The sequence below is a fragment of the Xyrauchen texanus genome, chromosome 29 (assembly GCF_025860055.1).
Source record: "Xyrauchen texanus isolate HMW12.3.18 chromosome 29, RBS_HiC_50CHRs, whole genome shotgun sequence".
Classification (NCBI taxonomy): domain Eukaryota; kingdom Metazoa; phylum Chordata; class Actinopteri; order Cypriniformes; family Catostomidae; genus Xyrauchen; species Xyrauchen texanus.
This window is the reverse complement of record NC_068304.1, coordinates 10,296,248-10,322,253: the sequence shown is the minus strand read 5'-3', so window position 1 is coordinate 10,322,253 and position 26,006 is coordinate 10,296,248. Positions and strand designations below refer to the sequence as shown.

At 39.3% G+C, this 26,006-nt stretch overlaps 1 protein-coding gene across 5 annotated transcripts in view; it reads right to left on the bottom strand.

Moving 5' to 3' along the window:
- The window catches only part of LOC127622948 (nectin-1-like), a 331,151-nt gene that overhangs the window by 102,328 nt on the left and 202,817 nt on the right, over positions 1-26,006 (bottom strand). For all 5 annotated transcript variants that reach the window (XM_052097141.1, XM_052097142.1, XM_052097143.1 and 2 more), the window contains exon 6: positions 5,302-5,449. In XM_052097141.1, coding sequence (XP_051953101.1) covers positions 5,302-5,449 — 148 coding nt within the window. The remainder of the gene's footprint in view (positions 1-5,301; positions 5,450-26,006) is intronic.

Genomic DNA, 26,006 nt, shown 5'->3' with positions numbered 1-26,006 from the left:
CGAAGTGGGCAAAGCATGCCAGGTCTCTAGCAGACTAATCTATCTAAGGTGCCATCTCACAGCGATGGTTGAAACGTATTGACTCTTGACACAGATAGGATGTGTGACTGGGTGTATGTCAGAGCTATAGCTGAACGCTTGGAGTGATTTACATTTGCTGGAAACACAAGTGCTCCATTCATAGCAAGGTGGTAAATTCAGAATTCTTGTGGGAAAACAACAGTGCTTCAAGTTAAATTATGATGATTTGAGTGCCGCCTATTTATCCTAAACAAATAATGAGTCATGAAAAAAAAAGAAATTAATTAGAGTTAGGCAAGGAAAATAATGCATCCTGAGTAAACCTGAAGGGGTGAGGCAAACAACTAAAGAAAACAAATAACTAAAGGACGTAAATGTGTAGTGCCATTGTGTATCTTGCAGTAATTGCCATGAAGAAACACTACAGAATTGTATTCCTAAAGCAAATGCCATGTTGGTGGTTTGCTTGTCTTAACATTTTTTGCGTGTGTGTAGTTGGTCCCCCGGCTAGCCCGAGCTGGTATTTAGCTGGTTGGCCAAATGGTCTCCAAACCTGAACAGTCGTGAAGTTCCTGAAACCACTCTAAAACCAGCAAACCAGCTTACCATTTGTGGGTGAACTATTCCTTTGATTTTAGTTTTTTGGTTTTAGATCTGTGTCCTTATATCTGGGGGTTAGGGCACTTGGGTCAGAATCCAGTCAGTTTAAAAGACCACCCATTGTCCAGCTTCCAAACTGAAATATCAAGCTTTTAAAGTCTGAAATGTTGGCATGGATTTTAAGAGGGTCTCTCAAATGGGAATCCTAATTTCATCACTGACGTAATTAAGAACTCAGGTGGATCTTGTGCCAGATTTCATGCACCCTCACACTGGTTGCCAGGGTGATATTCCCATGAAGGACAGAAGCCAACGCTCTCATGTGAGTGATTAATTATCCTTTTAGAAGGACAGTCGACCACTAGCTTAAAAAAATCAAGAGTTAAATGGGGATAAATTGTAATATGATGTGCTGATTGATTCAAGTGGGTCCGGTGTGGGTTGAAACTGTTTTCAGGTACCATGAAAGTGGGTCTGCCTTTACTGGAGTTCATAAGTAAATCCTTTGTCTGATATATATTAAACCAATAAATATTGGTTTAATATATATTAAACCAATAAACTGTGAGTAAAGTGATATCTCTGACACAATGAAGTCACTCCACCATGTCTCATAACCTCTTGTCTTCACTATACGTTATGCATGATTTCATTTCATTTAAACCCACTAATCTCAAAATCAACTAACCGAGTTATGGTGCCGACCGTGATGGCGGTGCAGTGGGCTACAGCACATAACTGTTGATCAGAAGGTCACTGGTTCAATCCCCACAGCCATCACCGTTGTGTCCTTGAGCAAGGCACTTAACCCCAGTTTGCCCCGTGGGGACTGTCCCTGTAATACGTGCACTGTAAGTCGCTTTGGATAAAAGCATCTGCCAAATGCGTAAATGTAAATGTAAGCCTCATTACATTTTTTCATTGAAACCTGATCAAGTCAAAAGACTAGAGCCTCTACTTTCATCCAATATGCCATTCAGAAAATGTCATCCATTTATAGCAAAACATCAGGATGTTAAACACAATGACCACAGATGAGGACTATAGGACTATTTCTCCCTTAGAAGTCCTATATATTTACTATGCATTATCACACTGAGAATCAATAGGTGCATCCAAAAATGGGAAAATGTTGCTTTCAGAGGCTTTATATGGAGTTTGGATGAAAATAATGTGCATTTTGAAGTGTTCTGAGACCAGTGCAGACAGACAGCACACCGGAGGTGAATTCATTCAATAAATAGGGAGCAAGGGAGCATCATACAGCTTCCCTATGCAGCTAAGTGCATTAACTCCTAATATACAAAAGTTCAGTTTCAGGCTGCAGATAATGTTAATGGACCACTCAACATGTTTGGCAGACATGGGACAATGGTAATCAGTACATAGATTCAGAATTTATAATGCTACATTTTATTTTAACATGGTTGACAGTGATTGGATGATGCTGGCCATTACTTTGTTTCGGAATTAATTATGCTAATTTCTGATTGGTAAATAGCTTCAGCACTGGCTATCGCTTGTTTATTTGACTGCGCAAAGAGAAAACATTGTGATTTTGTTGCCAAAGTAGAAAAACAAACAAAGAAACATTGTAACATAAAAGTGAAATCAAGTTAAATAATTCATTCAATTATAATAAACATAATAATCAATTGTATTTTTAATTCTAATGCTTGGTATTATTTAACATTTCACAACTTAGTCCCGCTATCCCCATATGGCTTGTGTATGTTACAAATCAAAAAGGGAAATGGAAAATCTCAGGGGGTTAAAGAGCACTTCACAGATAAACAACAACAACAAAATATCCTAGAAATAATAATGAAAAAAAATTGCATCTTCATAATAAAATACTTAATTTTAGATTCTTGGCAGATGGAGTCTTGCGTTTAATTTAAATAAACTATCATTTATTTCTTCTTCTTCTTCTTCTTCTTCTTCTTCTTATTATTATTATTATTATTATTATCTATTCTTGCCATACAGTATACATTATCTATGAAAATATCAACATAAAATAATATTAGGCTCTGTATAAAACAGCTAGTGAGATGGATTAATTATGTATTGAAGATGGATTTTTGGCATTAAAGGGGTCATGACATGAGAAACCAAATTTGCCTTGATCTTTTGGTATATAAGAGGTCTTTGTATCATTAAAACGTCCTGCAAGTTTAATATTTTAAGACGTCCTCCCCATTCTAAACGAATCATTTATTTAATCAAGCTCAAAATACATCTCGTTCTGGATTCATGGTTAGAAGTGACGTGTCGGTTAGAAGTGACGTACCAGCGTTTGCATATGACCGCCTCCAGCACAAGATAACTACGCTTTAAGCGCAAGACAACTACGCTCATTTCAGTATCGCCGTCGCCTCACAAGTGTTCAGTCGATGGACAGCGAGCTCTGACAGAGACTACTTGTGCACAGGAAAATTACGATGCCACACAGATGTGCTGTTCCTGGCTGTGGTCAAACAAAACCTCTGAATAAGCTGCCGAAAGATCCAGACGCCAGGGAAAAATGGATGCAGTTTATTTTTTGCGGACGTCCCAGTCACGGCAGTGTTAACTTGAGCGTTTGTTCTGTACATTTTAAGGATGACTGTTTTGAGAACAAATCTCAATATGATGCTGGCTTTGCCAGAAAACTGTTGTTCAAAGATAAGTCCGTGCCGACTATTCTGGGAACAACGACGACATAAACTGTAAGTAATCTATTTTAAACTTTAAACTACTTTTTAAAGCGCAATTTCATTCATTATGAATAATCACAGTGTTTTTACTTAGTTTACTTGCATATTGTTCTGGCTGGAAGCGTCAATAATTGATACATAGGCACTGGCGTTAGCCAATCATAACAGTGGGCGTTAACACTGAAGTCTTAAATGGAAAACGCCCCCAAAACAGACTGTTTGAATCAGAGGATGAGAAACAGGGTGGGAAAAGGTCATAAATCACTAGATTTTAAAAGTGTTTCTTAAAAAAAAATATATTAATACTATAATTGCACCTAAGGGAACATAATAATACAATAAAAAAACCCATGTCATGACCCCTTTAAAGTATAATCACTCCACAACATGGCTATTAAAAGGGATGGATGCCACCCAAATCTCTTATTTCATGGAACATACAGATTTTAATTTCTTAATTTTACAATCTCTTGTTGCTCTTTTTAAATGTATTTAAATTTATTATATTTTTATAATGATCGGCCTTCAGTGGAGATGTAAATCCTGCTAAATTTCTCATTAGAAGTAAATCACTCTCTTTCTCCATCTTAGGGGCGGCTGTGGCTCAGTTGGTAGAGCGGGTCGGCCACTAATCGCAGGATTGGTGGTTTGAATCCCAGCCCACATGACGAAGTGTCCTTGGGCAAGACACTGAACCCCAAGTTGCTCCCAATGGCAGGCTAGCATCTCTGCTGCCATTGGTGTATGAATGTGTGTGTATGAATGGGTGTATGAATGGTTGAATGAATCACAGTGTAAAGTGCTTTGAATACTGTTAAGGTTAAAAAGGCACTATATAATTGCAGACCATTTTACCATTTACCATCTTTAATGCGATTGGCTGTTCATTACAAACGTCACTCATTTAGGTGTATGTGCATGTGAACAAATGCAGGATCAAAGCCTGAGTTGACAGAGAAAGTTGATGAGCTTGATTAGATTGGGCCTGATTGGATTGGTTTGGTTTTGTCAACCCAAACCAATCTTGTATCCCTGAATTTGTTCAGTTAGCTTCATGGTACAGGCCCCAGGTCAGGAGTCAGTGTGCTACAGCTGCACATATTGTTAAATTGACACACTATTTGCTGTCTGAATTGCATAATTAACATAATCTAATATGTCATGTGAGACTGTGAGATATTGCTTCTCTACCTACAACAGACAACTGATGTGTTAGACTAATGCCAATACTGTATATGGCTTCACTCCCTCAATGACTGAACAGATATCAAACAGTTCTGTTTACCCCTCAGTTTGGGTAACTGTATAACATGTTTAGTCACATATCTGAAGAATCAGTGTTGTGCAATAATAAAGATAAGAACAGCAATTTAATGTTACTCTTATCATATAATATCTCTCAACCATAGATAATATCAAAGCACTGCAGATCACCAGCTAGTCACATGCTTGAACATTTCAGCCTTTAAAGTCACCTGCCCAGAATTTTAAGAAGTGTGAGCTTAAAAATGAATGACGACTGTCAAGTGTTCTGTTTATGTGGTATGCTTTGGGATTTGACAGGCTCCGATGCTAATCCGATGTGCCTCGTGCAATCAGCCCTGATTGAAACACCTGTCTCACAAACTGAGGAATGGACAAAACAGCTCTACACGGCAATCAGGACGCCTTTTAAACAAATAGGTAACATGCAAAACACAGCAAAATGAAAGACACATTCATAAGTGCTTGTTTTTTGTTTTGTTTTTTGTGGTTTTTTTAAGTGTGGTGACCTCACATTATTGAAGGTGGTTACATTAAGGTACCCTGAGTCTTGATAGGATGCTATGCAGTGTAATGCTCTCAGAAACAGCTGTTGAGCATTTGCTTCAGTTTAGTCACTGGTGTCTTAGCGACATTGACAGGCTTTGAATGACCATTTTTGAAATGCCGCATCCCCCTACTCCTGAAAAGCTATTTGTATTAATGCTGAAGTACTTACAGATCATTGTCAGTCTCCGTACGGGGCTTCTGTCCTCTCCTATACACCATACAGATTGTGACCACCACTCCAACAATCAGACTGGCAACCACCACTACTCCTAAGATGCCAAAAATACCACCAGGAGGTCCCAGTGCCATCGGCTTTTCTACAGGGGAAGAAAAGAGAGAATTAAATCAAACCTGTCTAAATCAGCTTTTTACATATATAGAATACTACAAATTTCAATTGGTGGAATTGTAAACATCGATTATTAATGTCATCAAATGTTTCTGGAAACACCCCATATGTTACTTGTACTGTATAATAAGTTTATGAGTAATTCTTACTGAAAAAAACAACATCAACAAAACATCTGTATGTTTTTCTTCAAATTTCACTCCATTTGAGTTCTAATTCAAATTTGATGATCAAATCTGTTTGCTACATACGGTAAGTTCAAATTCAGGAATTTTTCACATTTCCAGGTTTGACTTGCAGAAGTAAAATACAGTATTTATGGAAAACTTTTATAGCGGAGAACAGGAGACCACAGCGGCGTTGAACATCCTTTTCAAGACGCGTCTTTATAATGATGCCTTTCGGGCCCTGTGTAGTTCCTGGATGCAATAGAGTGCTCTCCGCTCCAGATGGCCACAGGCGCTGCCTCGTGTGTCTGGGCAGTGATCACACCGAGGCAGTGTTTGTGGATGGCTCATGTTCTCACTGCGAGAATATGACCATGGCAACGTTGCGGTCATGGCTTTCCTTCCTCAAAAGGAACGCCACTCCAGCCGCCCCCCCCCGCATCGCTCCTTCTTCCCACGGGATTGAGGACGACCCGGCTGGCGATTGAGGTGGACGGCTGGCAATACGATACGCCCCGGCGAACCACCCGCCACCCGGCACGCTCGTTGACTTCCGTCCGGGCTCGAGGCAACAGCAGCTCACCTTACATCCAGCCCACCTATCCTCTTGAGCCCCCCGAGCTGGATAAGCTCGCCGCTGCATCGGAGAGTGGTCCGGCATCTGACGCGGATGACTCGACTGGGCTGCCGCCTTCGGGCCAGCACGCCCAGTTTGAGGCTGACGCCCAGATATCCGACAAGCTTTCCCGGGCCGCCATCAGCGTGGGGCTGGACTGGAACCCGCCGTCCTCCCCACAGCTTTTGCGGCTGGATGATTGGTTCCTCGGGTCTGCACGCTGCTCACAGCCGGGCAACCCGAGTCATCCGCGTCGCCCTGTGCTCCCCTACAGGGCCTGTAGGATGACGTCTTCACTTTCCTCCAAAGCCTATAGCGCCACCGGACAGGCCACTTCCGCCCTGCATGCCATGGCCCTCCTGCAAGTCCACCAGGCCAAGGCACTTAAAGATCTGCACTTGGTTAGTCCTAATCCCGACGCACTGCAGGAACTGCGCTCAGCGACCGACCTCGCCCTCGGAGCCACAAAGGTCACAGCGCGGTCACTCGGGCAGGCGATGGCCACTCTTGTGGTTTGGGAAAGTCATCTGTGGCTGAACATGGTCGAGATGTGTGAAGTTGACAAAACACGCTTCCTCAACGCACCTGTCTCCCAGTTCGGCCTTTTCGGTGACACCGTCGAGGACTTCGCCCAGCAGTCTCAGCGGTGAAGAAGCAGACGGAGGCCATATCTCACATCATGCCCCGCCGCAAAGCTGCCAGCATGGGCCACGCTCCGTCTGCTTGCCGAGGGCGTCCTCCTGGGGCTTCCAAAAAATACGCAACTCCGCCTCAACCCGGGCACCGCTCTCAGCCCCTGCATCGAGCGCCCACAGGAAGCACACGCCCCCCATCTCACGAACCCCTTCGAGGACCCGGAAGGCTCCCAAGCAGTCCTGAGACGGACGACCCAGAGACCAAGACGTTCGCTCCAGAGCTGGTAAGACCACTCCATCCCCCGGTGGAGGGCCGGGAGGAGAATCCTCAGTTTAATTTATTTAATTTCCCTTTCCCTCTGCTGAGTTAAAACTGTGCGCTCTTATCCCAGGAGTTCCCACTAACTCGGCTCCCTGGATGACTCCTCCCGAGCTCAATCTACCCAGTACTGGTGCTCCACAGGACGGGCTCCTACGTGGACAAATTCCCCTGTGTGTATTTTCCACAGTACGGTCTCCTTGCCAGCGGACCCGCGTCTCCTTTGGGTAGTTCCCACTGTCCCCTGGTCGCCATGTCTGTAGCAACTCCTCCCTCCCAATGAGGCAGGATCTACCACTGCGCCACTTTCCACGTGACCTAAAAACCCATGTGATGCATTCACCATGCTTTACGTCCTCCAGTCTGGGCAGGTGTGGTCTCCGCAGGGTCTTTTCCCCTGAAAGAATAGGAACTGGGAAAGATTGCCTTCCCCGATGCATATGATAGCGTTAAGATACATAGAGAGAGAAAAGGCGCGGCCTGCTCCCATGCTTGGCATGTCGCCTTGTTCCCCCCTGTCGGGGGTAAAGAACCAGAAGGCTTTGATGGCTTATGGGGCGTTGGGGAAGGGTACGTGCAGTCTGACACTGCCAGGCACATAAAATACCTGCCCGCTCCTGTGTCAGCAGTACACGTACATGGCTCAGCGCATGGCGTGATTTAAATTGGACCCCTAGTGTTGCTTCTTCGACACAACGTCGAAGTGAGTGACAGACGGGGAACAACGTTGTGTCCTCCCGGCCACGTGGCTGAACCGAGCCACTGTTGCGGCCGAACCGCATTGTCGGCTTCTCAGAAAAATCCTGAAGGAAACAAATGCATCCCTCCCTTTATACCCATATGTCTGGGGGCGGGACATGCAAATTCTGACTGCCAATTTCTCATTGGCCTTTTCTATAGATCAGAGATGCGAAAGGCGCTCTAGAGAGACCCCTAGTGTCGCTTCTTCGACACAACGTCTCGTTCCCTCCATCAGGGAACGGAGGTTACATCCGTAACCTAGACGGTCATCAGTTCCTGAGTTGAAGCTCAAGCGCAACTGGATTATGCAATAAGACAATGATCCAAACCACAGTATATACACAGTGGATTAAGTCCACTTCTGAATGGCTCTAAATGGGCTCAATTAAATTTTTGGAATGGTCTAGTCAAAATCTTGACTTGGACCCAATTGAGATGCTGTGGCAGGACCTTAAATGGGCAGTTCATGCTCGAAAACCCTCCAATGTGGCTGAACTTGTGCATTTCTGCAGAGAAGAGTGGGCCAAATTTCAACCACAGAATTGTGAAAGACTGATCTCCAGTTATTGGAAGTGTTTGGTTGCAGTTGTTGCTTCATAAAAAATAAAAAAGTTTAAAAAAAAGAGAAAAGATTACACACTTTTTATTTTTAACATTGCCTCATCAAATTGAGTTATTGAGAACATATTTCACAGTGGAAGCAGAATTCCAAGCAAATGTATGATTTTGGTGATTTTTAGTTATTGACGTTGAGGTGTGAAGGTAAAGGTGTTCATTCTGTAAATCTTGCATCAGGGCTAAAAGCAGTAGTTCCCTTTTTCTTTCAATTTATAAAGCTCAGACTAAAAAATAAATAAATAAAAGCTCTACTGCAGTGCAGTGGTGTAAACAGGCTGATAAGCATATACCAGTGTACGTTTAAAGGAAGGTGAAGGTGTATTTGAGGCAGATTGTTTTGGGAAACATTGACTTCTAGACTCTAGAGGGCTGTTTTAGAAATCCACCACATAAATATTATATAAGAGCTGCTAAAATAATCATTTTGTTTTTGCATTATTATTTTTACCATATGGGCTTGATAAAAATGCATGAACTTTAGAGCTCCATGAGAGAGCTGTAATTTAAGATCTTAATGTTTGTCCAAAAATGCCAGCAAAAACGATCAGACGTAATACGTTCCAGCAAAGGCACATTTACACATGTAACCCAACTGAGCATCTGCTTGTAAGTGTTAAACCTTTGGATTTTTTTATTTATTTATTTTGGCAGAATGTAGGTGCAATTCTGTTATGAAGACTGCACCAGCTGTTGCTGACTTTATGATTGGCCTCCAGTTTGTGTCAAAAACAGTCAATGTTGGCAGCGAATAGCAACATGGCAACCAGTTCCACTCACAAGGGTATAAAACCACTTCAGTGTAACTGATGCCCAGCAAGGGGTGAGAGTGAACACAGTTGCACCATATGCGCCACAGTCAGTCATATCATAACTTAAAACAGACTACCCATCCAAATTATGTGCAGACCTGCAACACTTTAGACTTCATCAATACAGCAGAAAACAGAATTGTTATAAACAAGACCCGGGCCAAGAAATGCTAAATAATGCTGCTGTCAAAAATTACTTTTACTCTTCTGTTTCATGGTCTTCTGGATTTTTTTGCAATATTTTTTGCAATCAAATGTTCCATGGGAACTTTCGAAGATTTCATGCATACAGTACACTGTGAGTTCTGAAATAGACTGGTTTGCTTGATTGGTTGAGTTACTTAATTAAGTACATATACAGCCATGGAAGTCCAAAGGACATTTTTATCACTCAATGGTTGGTCTGAGATAGCTCAGAAGACTTAATGAAGTTTGCATTTATGTTTTCCTTAGGTGGATTAAAAATACACACAAATGAAACAATTGCTGATAGAGCTATACAATTAATCTAGTTGGCACAGCTCAGATAATTTGATTTTGGAGGTATTTGATGAGAAATGCTTCATATTACAATGCAATCTCTAATTTGCATCACCGAATATGGTATCAAAAGAAAACCTGAGCACAGTTTGTGACATTATAGAGCATAACAGTGCCCTTTTTCAGCCAACCCTGAAGTAATTATTTTCCTTTAATCTTTAGTTTTTCAATAGGATTTACCTAAAATTCTTCATAAAAGAGTTCAAAACCATTAACCAAATCAGCCAACTCCCAGGTGAATCACAATATTACAAACTTTGTCAGCATTTTCTTTGTTCAGCAAAAGGTTTTTGAAAATAGGTATTGAAACAATGCATTTTAAATTAATTGCTAAATATATACAATATAAACAATACATACAAATTTATTGTACATTTGTATCCAAATATAAAATATTTAAGTAGTCTGTTGTGTAGGGAGACGACTCGATTGCGTCATTCACAGAATGTCAAGGAGTTCTCTTGCTACGCTTATTTTTCCACAATTGTCTTATTGGTGGATCGTATCCCTTCAGGATCATGGGTAATGTAGATCTTCACTATTAAACACAATGTTTAAAAAAAAAAAACTACATTGAAATAAAGCATACTAATGACTTCAACAGAAACCTATACATCGTTTCGTAACCTTAGAGCTCACGGTAGATCTGTCTTTACAGGTTTATAAGTTATCATTAAAAATCAATTAGACAATGGTGAAAATGAATGGAACTTTTCCTTCCAAACCTGGCTTATGCAATCTGTTGAGATTTCTTGTGAAGCGCTAGAGGAGATACATGTGAAAAGACTGGGATATCTCTAGGATGAATTATATCTATCCATTTAGTGTCATTACTGTCAAGGAGAACATTTGCAGTAGATAATAAAAAGAGATCTCCTTTGTGATTTCTCTTCATATGGTAGTTCTTCCTCCTTTTTTATTTAAGAAGACTAGTTAAAATGACTTTCTCTTAACATGTCTTGTACCTAACTCATCTTTGAACCCAGTCTGGGGATTAAGCCAAAAACGTCATTTGGAACCGATTGGCCAGTAAGAACACCAGAAAAGGTGTTTACGTGCAATGCTAAATCAGGATAATGAGCACATATCTACAGATGTCAATTGGTTTATTCTTTAGCCGCTTAAGGATTATATCGATAAATGAAAGACATGCATTTGCATGACCACACAGGTTGTCGGCTTAAGCATAATTGGTGGGGAAAATCTGCATGTAAATGCGTTCACTGTTGCAGAGGAAGTGTGGCTCACAAATCAGTTCTTGCATGAATCAGTCTTAATCCCAAATCACAGGCTGATCCAAGATTAAAACCACAAATTCATGAAGTTTTAGCTTTACTGCCAAAGAAAAAAAAAGTGTACCTATCCTCACTGATACAATATGTCCAGAAAGACAGGCCAAAAACAGAATAATGCATTCTCATGAATCTTTAACTACTAAGTACTCCATCAAACATCAAGGCACAATGGCTCAGACTGAGTTTCAGAGTTTTTACAATTGAATGGCAGAGCAGCATTAGGATTCCACCCTCAAACAGAATCTGCCAACCTCAATGAGGCAAACCTGAGGCAGAATCAATGGCTGTTCCCATAGTGCAGGGATAATGTCTCAACACTTTTAAGACTCCACTGAGTGAGACTGTTTTCTATAGGCCCCCATGATGTCTTCATTATTATCTGACCGTGACTGTCTCTACCAACAGGACGAAGCTTCTGTCCCAGGGGTGTTTTCTATGCTGACAGCTTCTGTTCGCTTGGATGACCCTCTTCACAGCACAATGACAGACAATCAGAGCACCACTTCACAGAAAACCAAACAATGGTAGCACAAGACCACCCCCACCCCCACCCCCCTTCATACACTGTGGAAAGTGTAAGCAATTACGTGTCACTTTGGGCCGACTGCTTTTGGGGCCCATGCTCACTCACCTCTGTTGCTCACTTAGTTCACCCACAAATTTACTCACCTTCATGTCTTTTGAAACCTGTGTGATGTCCTTTTTTTCTCTGGGGAACACAAAAGAAGTTCTTTATAGCAATGTCCAAGCCGCAATGAAAGTGAATTGTGGCCACGGCTCTCAAGCATATGACTTCAGATGACCTGGATGATCTAGTGCACAAGTTGTAAGGTGCTTCTTTGTCCTGCTGAGCCAATGGCCCCCATCCAATTTTATTGTGTGGAACAGAGCAGCTTGGACATTCTACTAAAATTCTACATCACTGTTTTACAGAGGAAAAAAAAGTCAAAGAGGTGTGGAACAACATATGGGTGAGTAAATGAACTATCCTTTTACTTCATGGCAACCCGGTTTCGATAGTAAGTACAACAGTACAGTAATAGTGCAGTAGGTGGCATAATCTTACGAGATCATTCGAGTTGGCTGGTAAAATAACATGCCACTTTTACAAACATAGAGAAAAATAAACAAACCAATGAACAAAGTTACGATGATGAAGTATAACACCTCACCAAAACCTAACCATAAAGTCTAACCCCGTCCTTAAACCCTAAACCAAACCATGATTTTAATAGGAAAATCACTGTGTCACATGGAAGACAGAGAAAAATTGGGGTTTTAAACAAGCCTTCTTATGATTTTATTCTTATGAAGTTTAACCCGTAACCCAAACCCCAAAACTAAACCAAAATTGAATCATAAAGCTTACCTTGATTTTAATAGGAAAATAACATGATGTCAAAATGATATTTTCTTGTTATGGAGTTTCAGATGAACTGAAAAGGAAAGAAATGTGTCTCTCTCTGCTAAAGATACTAGGAATGTCCCACCATCTACTAGTCAATCAGAGGCTTTTGAAAATGCTCAAATGAATTCAAGTTAAATTGCCAAGGCAATACAAAATTAAATTGTAGAAGACCTGAACTTTCCCGCTTGTCCCTTAGCTTTACTGAAACAATACCTGCCAGGAATAGGGAGCACTAGGCTGACAAAAACTATTTATATAAAATGCAAAACAGCATTTTTAGACAGCCCTTTTAAGTGTCAGATCTATGCATAGAATAATCTCTAGGACTGGTGAATTTTCACAAGATTGGAATTGCAGTATTTTTATATTTAATTTGCTCTAACAGTATATGGACAGGCAAGGAGGACGCGGGAACCGGCAGAACAGTCATCGTAACATATTATGATATAAATAAACTTAAAACAACATAAAACATAAACGAACAGACACACATGCAACGTGGCCGCATGCATCTCTCTCACGAAGTGGCATCTCTGGCCCCCCTTTATCTTGCACTCCCACTGATCAGCTGATTTAGTGCCGGTCATGCAGCCTCACGGCCCTGCCATGCCCTCATCCTCGTCTCAATTGCATATATCTACAGGCACTGACGTGCACAGAATGGGGGCTACAGGGGGGCAAGCCCCTTCCCCTTTCATTCACAAATCTATATGTGCCCTTCACAAATCTAAAGGTACCCTTTTGGTCGAGGGGAAATTTAAGCAGAGCTGTCTTTAGGAGCACGCTCTACAGCACAGTCTCCCGCTGACAGGCTGATGCGGTCAGCACAACACCTCACTTGCTATGGTGGGTGGATAGATGTTATATATTCATAGCACTGTACAAGTCAATCTAAGTTAATCAAGTAGGTAAACTCACAAAATCAATGCAGTCAAATATGACTTTTCTACTCATTTTATTGAACATGTTTGTCAGACTGATCTTACAGTGAAATCGGAAATAGTAGGTTGACTTTTCTGAAGATAAAATCGGTCTATGCTTACCGAAATTTGAAACACTGCATCCCAGTGGCCAAAGTGGTAAGTGTTGTTGGGCATATGGGCATGTGTGAGCTCCATTTTCCAGGTGAAATGTCCATGGAGGGGTGCCACAAGCGAGTTTTGAAGCGAGTTGTTTTCAACTGAAAAGGTTGTGATACAGTGAAGATAAAAGCATATTTTAAAAACTTAACACCCCAACCCAAACCTAAACCTAACAATCAGTGGAATAAAAAAGGGGATAACTTCAGCCTCCCAATTTTACTTGCCACTGATTATGCGAACGCAGTTACTTCCTGGTTTAAACTTCTGAATCGAGTCTCCCTTGCTGCCGACGCTTCCGGTTGCGCCACAGGGGAAGGTAAACTGATACAAAATATCTGAAAGGAGATTTTCTTGTCTGCATTATGTTGCTGATCCTAGGAAAACTGAACTCTCAGAAACAACATGCCGACTTCCTGTGTGATCGTGTTGGATATCAAACCAGTAATTTGAACTTGGGTCTCTAGGATCTGATCAATCACCTAAACGTTTAAATTACAATGGGAAAAAAAACCCCCTGTTATTTCAGACATTTTTTGAAATGAACATACATAACAGCAAGTATTAATATAATAGACATTATTTTGTATTATATGAATATGTGACACATTTGGGGATGATTCACTTTGGGTTGTATTGGGCCAGCATAGGTCCTAGGCTATTTTTAGTCCCAGTTCATCCCTGATACCAGCTACTTCTTCTTACCAAAGTACATTTATCCCTTTTTCACTTAGCAAAAAAAAAAAAAAAAAAAGATAAAATCACTAAAGTCCAATCTTGTGGAGAGAGAGTTGTTCAGCCTTGGTCCAGAGAACTGAAATGACATGGCGAGAGATGAAGCAAGGCTTTGTGACTGCAATTCTTATTAATCACCTTGTTCAAGACCGAGATTCATGAGGGATAGAGAAATTGATCCAATTCTCCAAATGTATAGCTAAGCATACAGCAGGAAATTAAATTAGGCCCTGCAGGTTGGTGTTACAGTATAAAGCCATGCATGCTGGAGGATTCAATTAAAGTTGGTACAGCATTGCTGTTAGAGGGAACACTAGATATATCAAAACATCTTTTAGAGTCTGCTTTTTCCATTAAATCGGAGGGTATAATCTCCTCTTTGATTAAATTGCTGGTGATGGTGCCTGAGGACTGAGGTTATGGAACACTTCTGCTAAAGTCCAGCACAGACCCTGCTGGTACCATGAGGTAGGACGTACCATGTGAAACAAAAATGATAAAGGGGATCTCTTTAATATCTCGACTGCTTTTGTGAGACAGCAGTAAGACTAAATGGAGATCAAATTGAGACTTTTGACAAAGTCAAAGATACAAAAGTCTTCAAACGATTCAGAAATGTCAGAGATTTCAAAATGAACCATGGGGTCAAGGTTAGGCAGATTAGCAACAAGAGTTAGCCCCTGCTGGTAGATGTTGTAATTACACCATTATGCAGCAAAAAAAGGATCTTTCTCCATTTATTGCCGAAGAAAAGTAGCAGTGTACTCGGTACTCGAGTGTTTAAAGACAGAAATGTGAAGCTTATAATTTTATAAAAGCACTTACGTTAATTTTTCTGTTCAAACTTGTGTATTATTTGAGCTGTTTTTGCGGTGGACTATATTCTAGTCGGATTGCGTTGTTTATGATGTTACGCCGTCATGGCAAGAAAGTTTGCCATGAAGTCAAATTGAAAATAGCTTTGCACAGAAAAAGTTAGCAAGCAGTTTTATCACACTAAAACCATGTTAACACATACTGTATATTGTTTTCATCTTGTGGCTATACTTCTGAAACAGTGGGTATTTTAATGTTTTTTGGACCCATACACTTCAATTGTAAGTGCCTCACTGTAACACAATTTTTGCTTTTTTTAATGAAAGGAAGGACGAGTCAGAATACGTTTTTGTTGTAATCAACATTATGCCACAAATGCTGTCGAATTGAGCTTAACTTGTACTGAACCCAGAGTATTATTTTAAGTCTACTGCACTGATGTAGCCACAAGTGAAATTAATTATTATTTTTTGGTTCTTTTGGACACTTAATAATAGCATCTAGCAGGGGTGTTAAAATGTGTCAAAATTATGCTGAAACTTTGATGCATCAATTTCAGAATTTAATAATCAGTTGACTAAAATAATACCCAATGTGTTACAGTGTCTGTCTCAAAATAATTTTAGCAAGTCAGGTCACTTGGCGGACATCATTGGAACCAGGCCAAACTGATGCCCTATGCAGAGTTCCGGTGGACGGGGCTTAGGGGTTCACATGATATGTGTGTGAAGCATATGTGTTCCGGGTCTTTGAATAACGTATAACGTGTGAGTAAGGGCAGAAGGTGGACTTTCTGGTGCCCTCCTAGGGTAGATAGGAATAGGTACTAGTAATCTCTGAGCAATAGCACATTGGACTTAACTCATTCTAATCAACGCATAACCTGAATTTATAGTATCGGACACCTAGAAATAGAGCTATAAAGTTGACAGAAATGACAATCACTGTGCTAGCCAGTCCTTTAAAGGCAAACCCGAGGGACTCTGTGTTATTTTTTTAGTTGTTTTGATAGTGTGCATTAAAGGCCATTGAATTATGTTGGAGTTAAATAATGACCTATCAGTGCGACTGCATTACAGACAACAGGCTCTCTTCCACAGTTAGAGCAGCAGGCCTGCCCAGAGCTGTGATCAATAGGTTTGTAATGCACTACTCAATAGGCAGCAGGGCTGGCAGCCCAGTATAGCGATCTCCCACCCATCTCCAGAGCATGAAAGCCTGTTTGTGGATCATATAAGAAGAATTGCAGCGGGAGTATTTGACAGCCTTTCTGCTATGATTGCACAGTTAAGGGTTCTTGCCGAGCAAACTAATTGCAGATTCAATTTATTTTGACATTTGTGGCCACGAGACAACAATAGACAGTCCATTTGGAGTAACCACAAGAGAGGATCTGATGATCTTTTACTGTATGACATGTCAGGAAAACTCTTAAGATTCTTACACAAAAAGTTTTGAAAAGAGTTCAAAACTTTTAAGGTTATGTGAATATATGATCTTTTGTATTAAGGCTACAGCATAACACTCACTTAACAATGTGGCAAATTAACGAACAAAATGTGACACTGCGTGCGGTATTCAATGCAAAAATCTGCTTTGTACACTATGGATATTTTAATTAAAGGGTAACACTACAATAAGGTTACATTTGTTAACATTAGTTAATAAATTAGGCATCATCTACAAACAATGAGCAATCTATTTTTCACAGCATTTATTATTATTTGTTAATGTTAGTTAATGCAATTAGAATTGTTCGTTGTTAGTTCATGGTAGATTATAGTGCATTAACCAATGTTAACAAATACAACTTTTGATTTTAAACAAGAGTTAGTATGTACTGTATGTCGAAATTAATATTAACCAAGATGAAAAATGCTGTAAAAGTATTGTTCCTTGTTAGTTCATATTAACTAATGTCGTTAACTGATGTTAAAAAATGGAACCTTGTTGTAAATTGTTACCAATTAAAGAAATGTTTCAGTCGACAACATTTCTGGCATAAATGGAAGCGCAGCGTAGTTCTAGCGGGAAGACTAGCAGCTGTACATCATCGCATCATTAGCTGGGTAATTCCTAGCCAATCGCATGTAAGCCATTGCTTTATAAGTCTGCTCACAATCTATCACATTGCTGTTTCAGTGTGCTAACACAGGCAACCTCCACCACCCCACCACCACCAGTTGAGCCCTGTCCCGCACAGGGGTAGGCTCCTCGCCCCTGCCTCCTATCTCCGGCAGGACATGACGGTTCCGTGTACAACTCCCTCGGACCGCCGGACAGGGCCTATGCCAAAGAGAGAGACATTACTTCCTGTTTTACATTTATAAAATAAATGGCATCTTAAACTTCACTCAAGCCTGCGTGTCTTCCCGATAGAATGTTCATTACTTCAAAAATATGTTAGATTCATCCCTGGTTTATTGGGTAAAAAATTGCAGTTACAGTAAGGCAGTTACAATGGAAGTGAATGAGGCCAGTACATACAGTAAATAATAAAGTATGCACTGTTTCAAAAGTATAGACACTAGATGTAAACAGTACATGTGTTAGCATGATATTAGTGTGTTAAAATCAGGGATTTACCAGCGTTATGGCGTTAACCTGATTAAAGGGTTTACTGTTGTAATATTGGATATAACTATACACAGATAAGGTTAGTAAGTGATCTTTTCAGACTAAAAATCATGTTAACAAATACAATGTTTGTGTCTCAAGGCTATACTTGTGGTTATACTGCTGACGTTTGGCTCGAGTTTGTGTTTGTAGCCTGGTAGCACTTTCTATTTTCTATTCTCAGCATTTTAGTCTTTAATCCCTGCTATTTTTACGCATGCATAATTTTTTTCCCCCCGCATTTCTACTTTCTCTACTTTTACTGCGAACATACAGCGTGCATCCATTTTCATCTCTTATGGACAGGCCTCATTTACTTCCATATAGTAAGTGCCCTACTGTAACCACAATTTTAGCTTTTCTTATCCACTTTTTTCCTGAATGCGGAAGTGTTCCACCATTCAACTGTTTTCAATTTCCAGTCTTCAGTGTTAACACTTGCATCAGCGTATCAGCGCATTACATTTATAAAAAATTAAAAAACAAATAATAATAATGTATTATCTATTGACAGTGCCTCACCTGAGTGTGTGATTTCATGAAGAGATGGTCTGATATTAGTTAAGCTGATACAGTATATCATTAACTACTTTGAGTTGTTATGACAACCAACAACAGCACAAGTTGAGCCTGAAATACATTTTTACTCCAAAAAAAACAAAATGGTTGTTGTTCTCACATTTTTGTTGAGCTAACACTTTAAGCTTATTGATGAATGCTCCTTATTCACAAAAGTGAGTGGTGGTGGCGTAGTGGGCTAAAGCACTTAACTGTTAATCAGAAGGTCCCTGGTTCAATCACCACGACCACCACCATTGTGTCCATGAGCAAGGCACTTAACTCCAGGTTGCTCTGGGGGGGATTGTCCCTGTAATAAGTGCACTGTAAGTCGCTTTGGATAAAAGCGTCTGCCAAATGCATAAATGTAATGTAAATTGTAAGTCAGTGCTATTGGCTTACACAGATAGCACATGCATATAAACTACTCAATCAGGGGACGTATTTCATTCTTAGTAAATCCCCCTTACACATTCTTACAGTTGCAACAAAACATTAATAGTTTTATGTTGATAAATGTTTAATTGTGTTCAGTCCATCACACAAAACTCAGCCTGTGCTGTCCAGCCAAACCAGTATGCCCTCCAAAGATTCATAAAATATAGAAGACATTAGGAAACTACCAAAGAATTTAAATAACCAAATATGTGTTTTCTGATAGTAAATAGCACAGCATTTAAAAAGGACTTGCCACCTTTTCTCTGTATCCGAGGGAGAAAAATGCCATTGATTTTCAATGAGAGTAGAGAGTCCACCCACATATAGAACTGTGGCACCCCTGTCAGCGAGTGATGTCTCGGCCCCTCCTGGATACGACCTTGATGATTAGTGATCCAGCCTCCTCATGGGTGGCAGACACCTCCATCACCTGTCAAACCTGCTAGTGTTGCCCCTGTGAGCTTCTCCCTGGCCACCTCTTTACTCAGCTCCTTACAATTTAGTCATTTAAAGTCTTTGGTAAGATAGTATTCATTGGTATTAACTCCAAGGACAATTTTCACTTTACAGTGTTGTCTCAAATATAGCCTATGTTGATATGCTAGTATCACTGCAAATAATGAGGACATGTGACTTTATAGCCTATGTTGATATGCTAGTATCCCTGCAAATAATGAGGACATGTGACTTTGTTTATAAAGTCTGGCATCAGCTCACAAATTTATCTAAAAGTAAAAAAGCAGCATTTATTGAGAAGGCAGCAGACCTCGAGGCATTTTCATGATTTCTACATGCTACATTTGTTTTAAATAAAAGCAATATTTTCAAGAAATAAAAATAAATTAAACCCATTGAAATGTATTATGTGGGTCCTTGTGTGTTGGAAAATAGCAATGGAGTATATTCCAGAGGTACCTTTATATGTAACCTTTTAGGGTTAATATAAAATGTGTATGATATTAATAAAATGTTGCACAGATATCACATTATCAATCCCATATACTGTATATGTATAGTATAAAATTCCCAAGAATACCTTCCCTTCACATTACTCCAAGTTGGTCTAAATACAAGTGACTTACAATTAAATATTTACTGTACTGTAAATATAATGTTGTAAGTAAATACTATCCCAATATGCTTAATATCCCATATGTACTTCCTACATTACATCCATGTAGGATTCCAAGAAACATCTACAGAGCATATGAAGGGCTCATCAAAGGATACACATCTTTCACAGCTTCACTGATATAATTCAGCACATGGGGGTCACACACTTCTTTCATGTTGAGCACAGAGTGTGCCAGACATGAGTGAGAGATTCAGGTTCTAGACACTGCAGAACATATCAGCCCCTCACACTGCAGATGTGAATTTGTGCTGTGCATCTTATAACATGCTGAGAAGATCAGGTTTCTGTGTTGTTGGATCAAGAGAGGCAGCCTGGTATATTACATGAATGCATGATAGCCACAGACAGAAGATTCCCCTCCAGCCTGATACAGACACCAACACTGGTCATGGTCCACTTAGGGGGCAAAGTGCTGTGCCATGCAGATATGCAATTCTTTATAATTTGAACATTCTGCACGTTAATCTGGTGAACATTCTCAAACCCACTTCAATGGTTAGCAATGACATCATCTTTGGCAGAGACTATGTTGTAATTAATTATTGATGATTCCATATGGTTTGTAATAAACTACAGTATATTTCCTGTTTAGAAGTATCTCTGTGATTAAGAGAGTGATGAGATAATTGTGAGCAACCACTTTTTCCTTTGGATCCTTAATGAGTAACATATTGGAGCAGGGTTGTGTGGTATATGTTATTGAATTTAAATTCCAATTCAATTTCTTGAGGTTTAAATTTAAATAGGTTTTAGAATTGTAATTTGAATTTAAGAATTTAAGTGTAGTTTTAAATGCAGTAATACATCTTTAATTATTTTATATGATTTACACATTTATATGATACCAGGTTTATAAATAATGGGATATTATTCATATGGGATATTAATATACAATGTTTAAAATGCCACCTTTAGAAATTTGCATTATATTTATTCACATATTATTTGGTGGAAGAGCAGTTCATATCTCAGAATGCTTTTTTACCCCAATTTGTGTGAATATTTATTTTTCTAAAGTTTTTTTTATTTTTTTAAACAATGTGGAGGACATTATCAAGTGTTGTATGGCTATGTTAACAGTTTAGGCTGTTATTTTTATTTTATATATTTATTTAGTGTTTGTCTTAGTTTAGAAAAATATGTTGAGTTAGTTGAGAAAAAAACCTGATCAAAGAATAATACTTTTAAAAAGAAATAATAATAATCATCAAAGATTTAATAATTTGTCAAAATTATTATTGTCATTTTCATGTTTCATCACAAAACAAGTTGAACAAATAAAACTTGTATGCAAAACTTTACAATAAGGTTTGTTAGTGTTAATTAATCAAAATACTGTTGTTTATCATTGGATCATATTAGATCATAATGCATTAACTAATGTTAACATACATTTATAATGTCAAAAAAAAAAGTAAACGTAAAAAAGTATATTCTACAAGATTTATACATACTGTAAAATTATTGTTCATTGTTAATTCATGATAGCTATTGTTATTAAATACAACCATACGTGTAAAGTGTTACCAATTCCTCTGTTGTGTGGATTAAATTCCTCATTGTGTCATTCCATTTTAAAATCCAATTCAACATCCTGTATGGTGTGCCCAAATCAAGTTCTAAATTCATAAATTGAAAGGGAGCCAATTCATAAACTCTGAATTTTGCCTAACCCTGACTATTATGTTTTAAAACCATGTGACAGATGAAGAGAACAATAACCCCTGCGTACACGTACACATCTTGAATTAGCAGGCATGGTGTCGCGACGCTACATTTCATGCACAGCGTGCATACTTTGGTGTGAAAATGAGAAGGAAAGGCATTGGGAATAGGCATTTCATTTGCTATGTGAAGAGCTCTGTCAACCTACAGCTGGGTATTTTCCACCCTGGCGTTTTACCCTTCTTCTAGAGTCTTTAAAGGTTCAAAGTGGCAAGGCTCTGCTGTAGCATGTTAGTCACACATTGCAGTATGAGGCATGCATTAATGAACGGTTCTGAAATCAGTTTGGCCCACCTAGACCAGGCCACTTCCAACAGACTAACAGTCTGTCACCATGACTTGCATGCAAGTGAAGTCTTAAATGGAAACAGGTTCCCCAAGCTAGTAAGTGTTGCCCACTCACTTTCCATGCAACATGTTCTCATAAATATTTTTATCCATGTATACAAATCCAAATTTCCATGGAAATACATATAAAGTTAGGAAGCCACAATGTAACATGGAAATGCTCTGGAAAACTAGCTGCATTTGTTTGTCTTTGTTTTACCCTCATTTTATTATTTTTTATACAATTCGTAGTTAGTAACATGAATATTCACATTTAGCATTCCTGTAGTGTTCCAGCAAAAAAAAGCTTAAACCAGGACAAGCTGGTTTGCTGGCCTAAGCTCATCTTCAACTGGTCTGACTGGCCTCCCAGCCCAGCCATAGTGATTGGCTGACAAGAGCAGTCAAACCCCTCCAAAACCAGCTGTCCAGACCAGCCTCACCAGCTTAGCAATTTCAAGCTGTTTTTGAAGTAGGGTAAATGGCCACAAGGCTAGTTTCCAATGGTCAGGTTGGTCTGGTTTGATAATTTAATATAAATGTTGGACACTTATCAGCTGGACAGGCTGGGAGACCAGCTAAGTCAGCTAAACACCAGATTGGCTAGGTTGGGCAGCAGCCAAATCATCATCATTGGCTTGTTTCAGATAATTTTTTTCTGCAGGGTTATTGCAATAAACATTGAGATAACCTGACTAATGTTAGATAACTACACACAAATGAAGAAGCTATCAAATTAGATGACTGGCAATGTATCTGTCCTTTAAAGAGTTATAGAAGCTATATTTTCTAATATTGGTAGGATTAAGGTTCAGATTTGATGCAATAAAACTTTATTTCACTTGGACACCTCACTTCTCCAACAGTTTTATATCTACCCTCACAAATTTGTTTGCACTAATTTGTAATATACAAAAGTAAAATTGAGAAATTAGATCTGACAGCATTATCTCTCTGATTGATTCCCCATCAAATAACAGGACAATGCTGACAATGACATTGTGAATAGCTACACAAGTCTCATCTGCATCTGCATTAATGCTGTGCATTTTGACAACACATCATTTATTAAGCTATTAATAGTGTGCCATGCCTATATCCAATGGTTAATGGAGGTTTTGACTGTAAAGAATTCAAGCTGTACTGAAATGTTTTCCAAGGGGTGAAACTTGGTGCTTGTCTCCACTGCATAACCAAAACATTAAATCAATGTCTCCTCCATACCTCACTCCAGTGCCTTGGGCACCTTTCAAGTGGACAGATTGGAAGTTTAGTAACTTAGTTGTGCCATCACGGCAATGAAAGGCAGAACAGTCTGCCAACTCATGATAGCCACCTGTTCCAAAGTCTACAGTGATGGGTATGTTATTACATCCTCACACTCATAGTGCCGAGACACTGAGAACTCCATCAAAAACAAATCAGACTCAAGAGTATAAAAAAGTGAAAATAAAGAAAAAGAAAATAAGGAAGATCTGCAAGCAATTATGCAGAGTAGCAGTACTCCATTATATCCGCTTGCTTTTTTTCCATTTGGGCCAAATACCACAGGCCCCAATAAATAAACAGAAATGTGGTTTAATGAAGTTCATAAATCTGTTATTTGCTGCCAACTCAGAGTGCCACTTAGTGCATCTGCTGATCCTTTCCTCTGTTCACCCCGTCCCTCCACCCACCTCATGCTAAATCCACACTCTCATTAAAGTTACACGTTTTCAAGCCTGTCTCTTTTACCACCACAAGATCTTAATGTCATCCTGTTTTCCACTGCAGTTTTCCCACTAATGCTCCATGCAGCAAGGCAGGCTGCCTCATCCTGCCTCGTGTCTGCTGTCATTCATACAGTGTCATGCAACATTCAGTCTCACCAAGGAAATGGATCTTTCTTGGACCCCAAGGGGCATGGTGTTCTGTCACATCTTGGGTATCAAACATACATTATGGAAGTACGCATGTACAGATGCAAGCACTTGGCCAGTGCATTGAACATGTGTAACGTGCATTATTACATTTCTGTGATGGTAACAAACACCTGTACTCAAAGTGGGCGATAGATTAACCTTCAAAAGTATGTACCATTAAACTGGATGTGTTATTATTTAGGTAACTTTCAAAAAATATATTGACTTGAACTTACTTGCTCATCAATACTATTACACCGCCATGGGACAGTTCATACTAATATCTATTATAGCACCCCTTCCTGCAGTGTCAAGAATGCAAATTGTACTCCTGTTATGTTATGAATTGTGGTCTGACACATTTTGGAATGCAACAACACACAAAATCATGCTTGCGTTGCTAGAAGCATTGGCGTTCATGTACTTGCACAGAGGATGTTTCGGCCTTTACTGTTGTACAGTAGCTGATCAATACAATCCAAATCCAAATCCAAATCTGCAAATAATGTAGTATAATATAATATCTTTATTATAGTTTGTGTGGATATTCCATTGGATATAATGATATGTATTTCTGTTGTGGTGCCTTAAAATAACCACAACCGCCATAAATGCATACCATTTGACAATTGAACATTGAGTTTAGTATAGAAAAAAAGTTATTACCATATTCATTTAGAGTGAAACTCCATGTTTTAGTATGATTTTGTTAAGCAAATGGTTAGAATTTTAGGCTAACTGATTAAGATTCTAACTGTAGGGAAGGCATGACAGAAAGTTAGCTTAGCAGGCTAATCAGTTAGCATGCTAACTGAAAACACAAGACATCAATTAATGCATGTTTAGGGTAAAGGATAGTTCTCCCCAATATTGACTAACAGTACGCTGATGTTAGAGACTGACAGCCTTAGTGTTCATTCAGTTTAATTTTATGATAGAAAAAATAAAAGACAGCAACCTTAAAAATGTTACTTCCAGGAGATTAACTAACACAGGTTTGGAATGATATAAGGGTAAGTAAATGATGACAGAATTTAACATTTATGGGAGAATTAACCTTATAAAACTGCACAAATTGCAAAGCCATATTCTACGCATGGCCTCCTTAGAAAGTGACTCCGATCATTTCTGATATTTGTTCTTCACTGCGCTGTGGAGGGCAACACTTTATTAAGGACAAATTGCTAACACCTGGTTTGTGTTTATTAAGACAAAACCAGGCACATTATTGCCTTCTGAATCGGGGAAACTCTGGTAGAGACACCTGGGGCTATTCTAACTCTTTGTACCCTATAAACATATAAAACACAATAAAAAACACCCAGATGCTATACCTTGTTACAAGACAGCGGGGCGTCTAATAACATCGGAAATTTTTCTTTTATAAGTTTTCTAATGTGAAAGTATTCATACGCCATTCATTTTGTTCCAGCCACACACTGTACAAAAGACTGAAAATAGCAGTGCATTTCCAACAGTGCTCTCTGGGGCTCTCTATTCAAAATGAGTAATGTTTTCGTAATTAAAGCTCAAACACTAATGAAAATCCCCAATCCCATGCCTACCACAAAATAGAGATGGATAAATTGTCGGAAAATAAATAACAGTAGTATAGCGACCACTATACTGTGAGCACAAAATCGAAAATAGACCATTATGTCCATTGTGCCTGTCTGTCCAGCATGGCCCAGCAGGAGAGATCTGTCTACGGGTAATCATCCTTTCAATATAATAAATCATTAAAATACCACAAACTGGGTGACCCAAGGCTTTTCAACAGGCTGAGTCCAGTTAACTAGTTTAAGATAAGTGTTTCAATCCAAGTCTTAGCCTGATGCTGAGGGGAGGAAGAGTGAAGGAAAGGTTGCATTCAAAACTTCGTGGACACTGTCTCTTACAATTGTTGCTTGTCAGATTGTACAATATGACCTCAGTGAGAACTGGCACACATATGAACTTCACTTGAAAGACTGCATAGAGCTCCACATGTTGCTGTCATCTTAGTCATGGTTCATCCAGTATGAATTTGACACAATGCCTTCTGTGC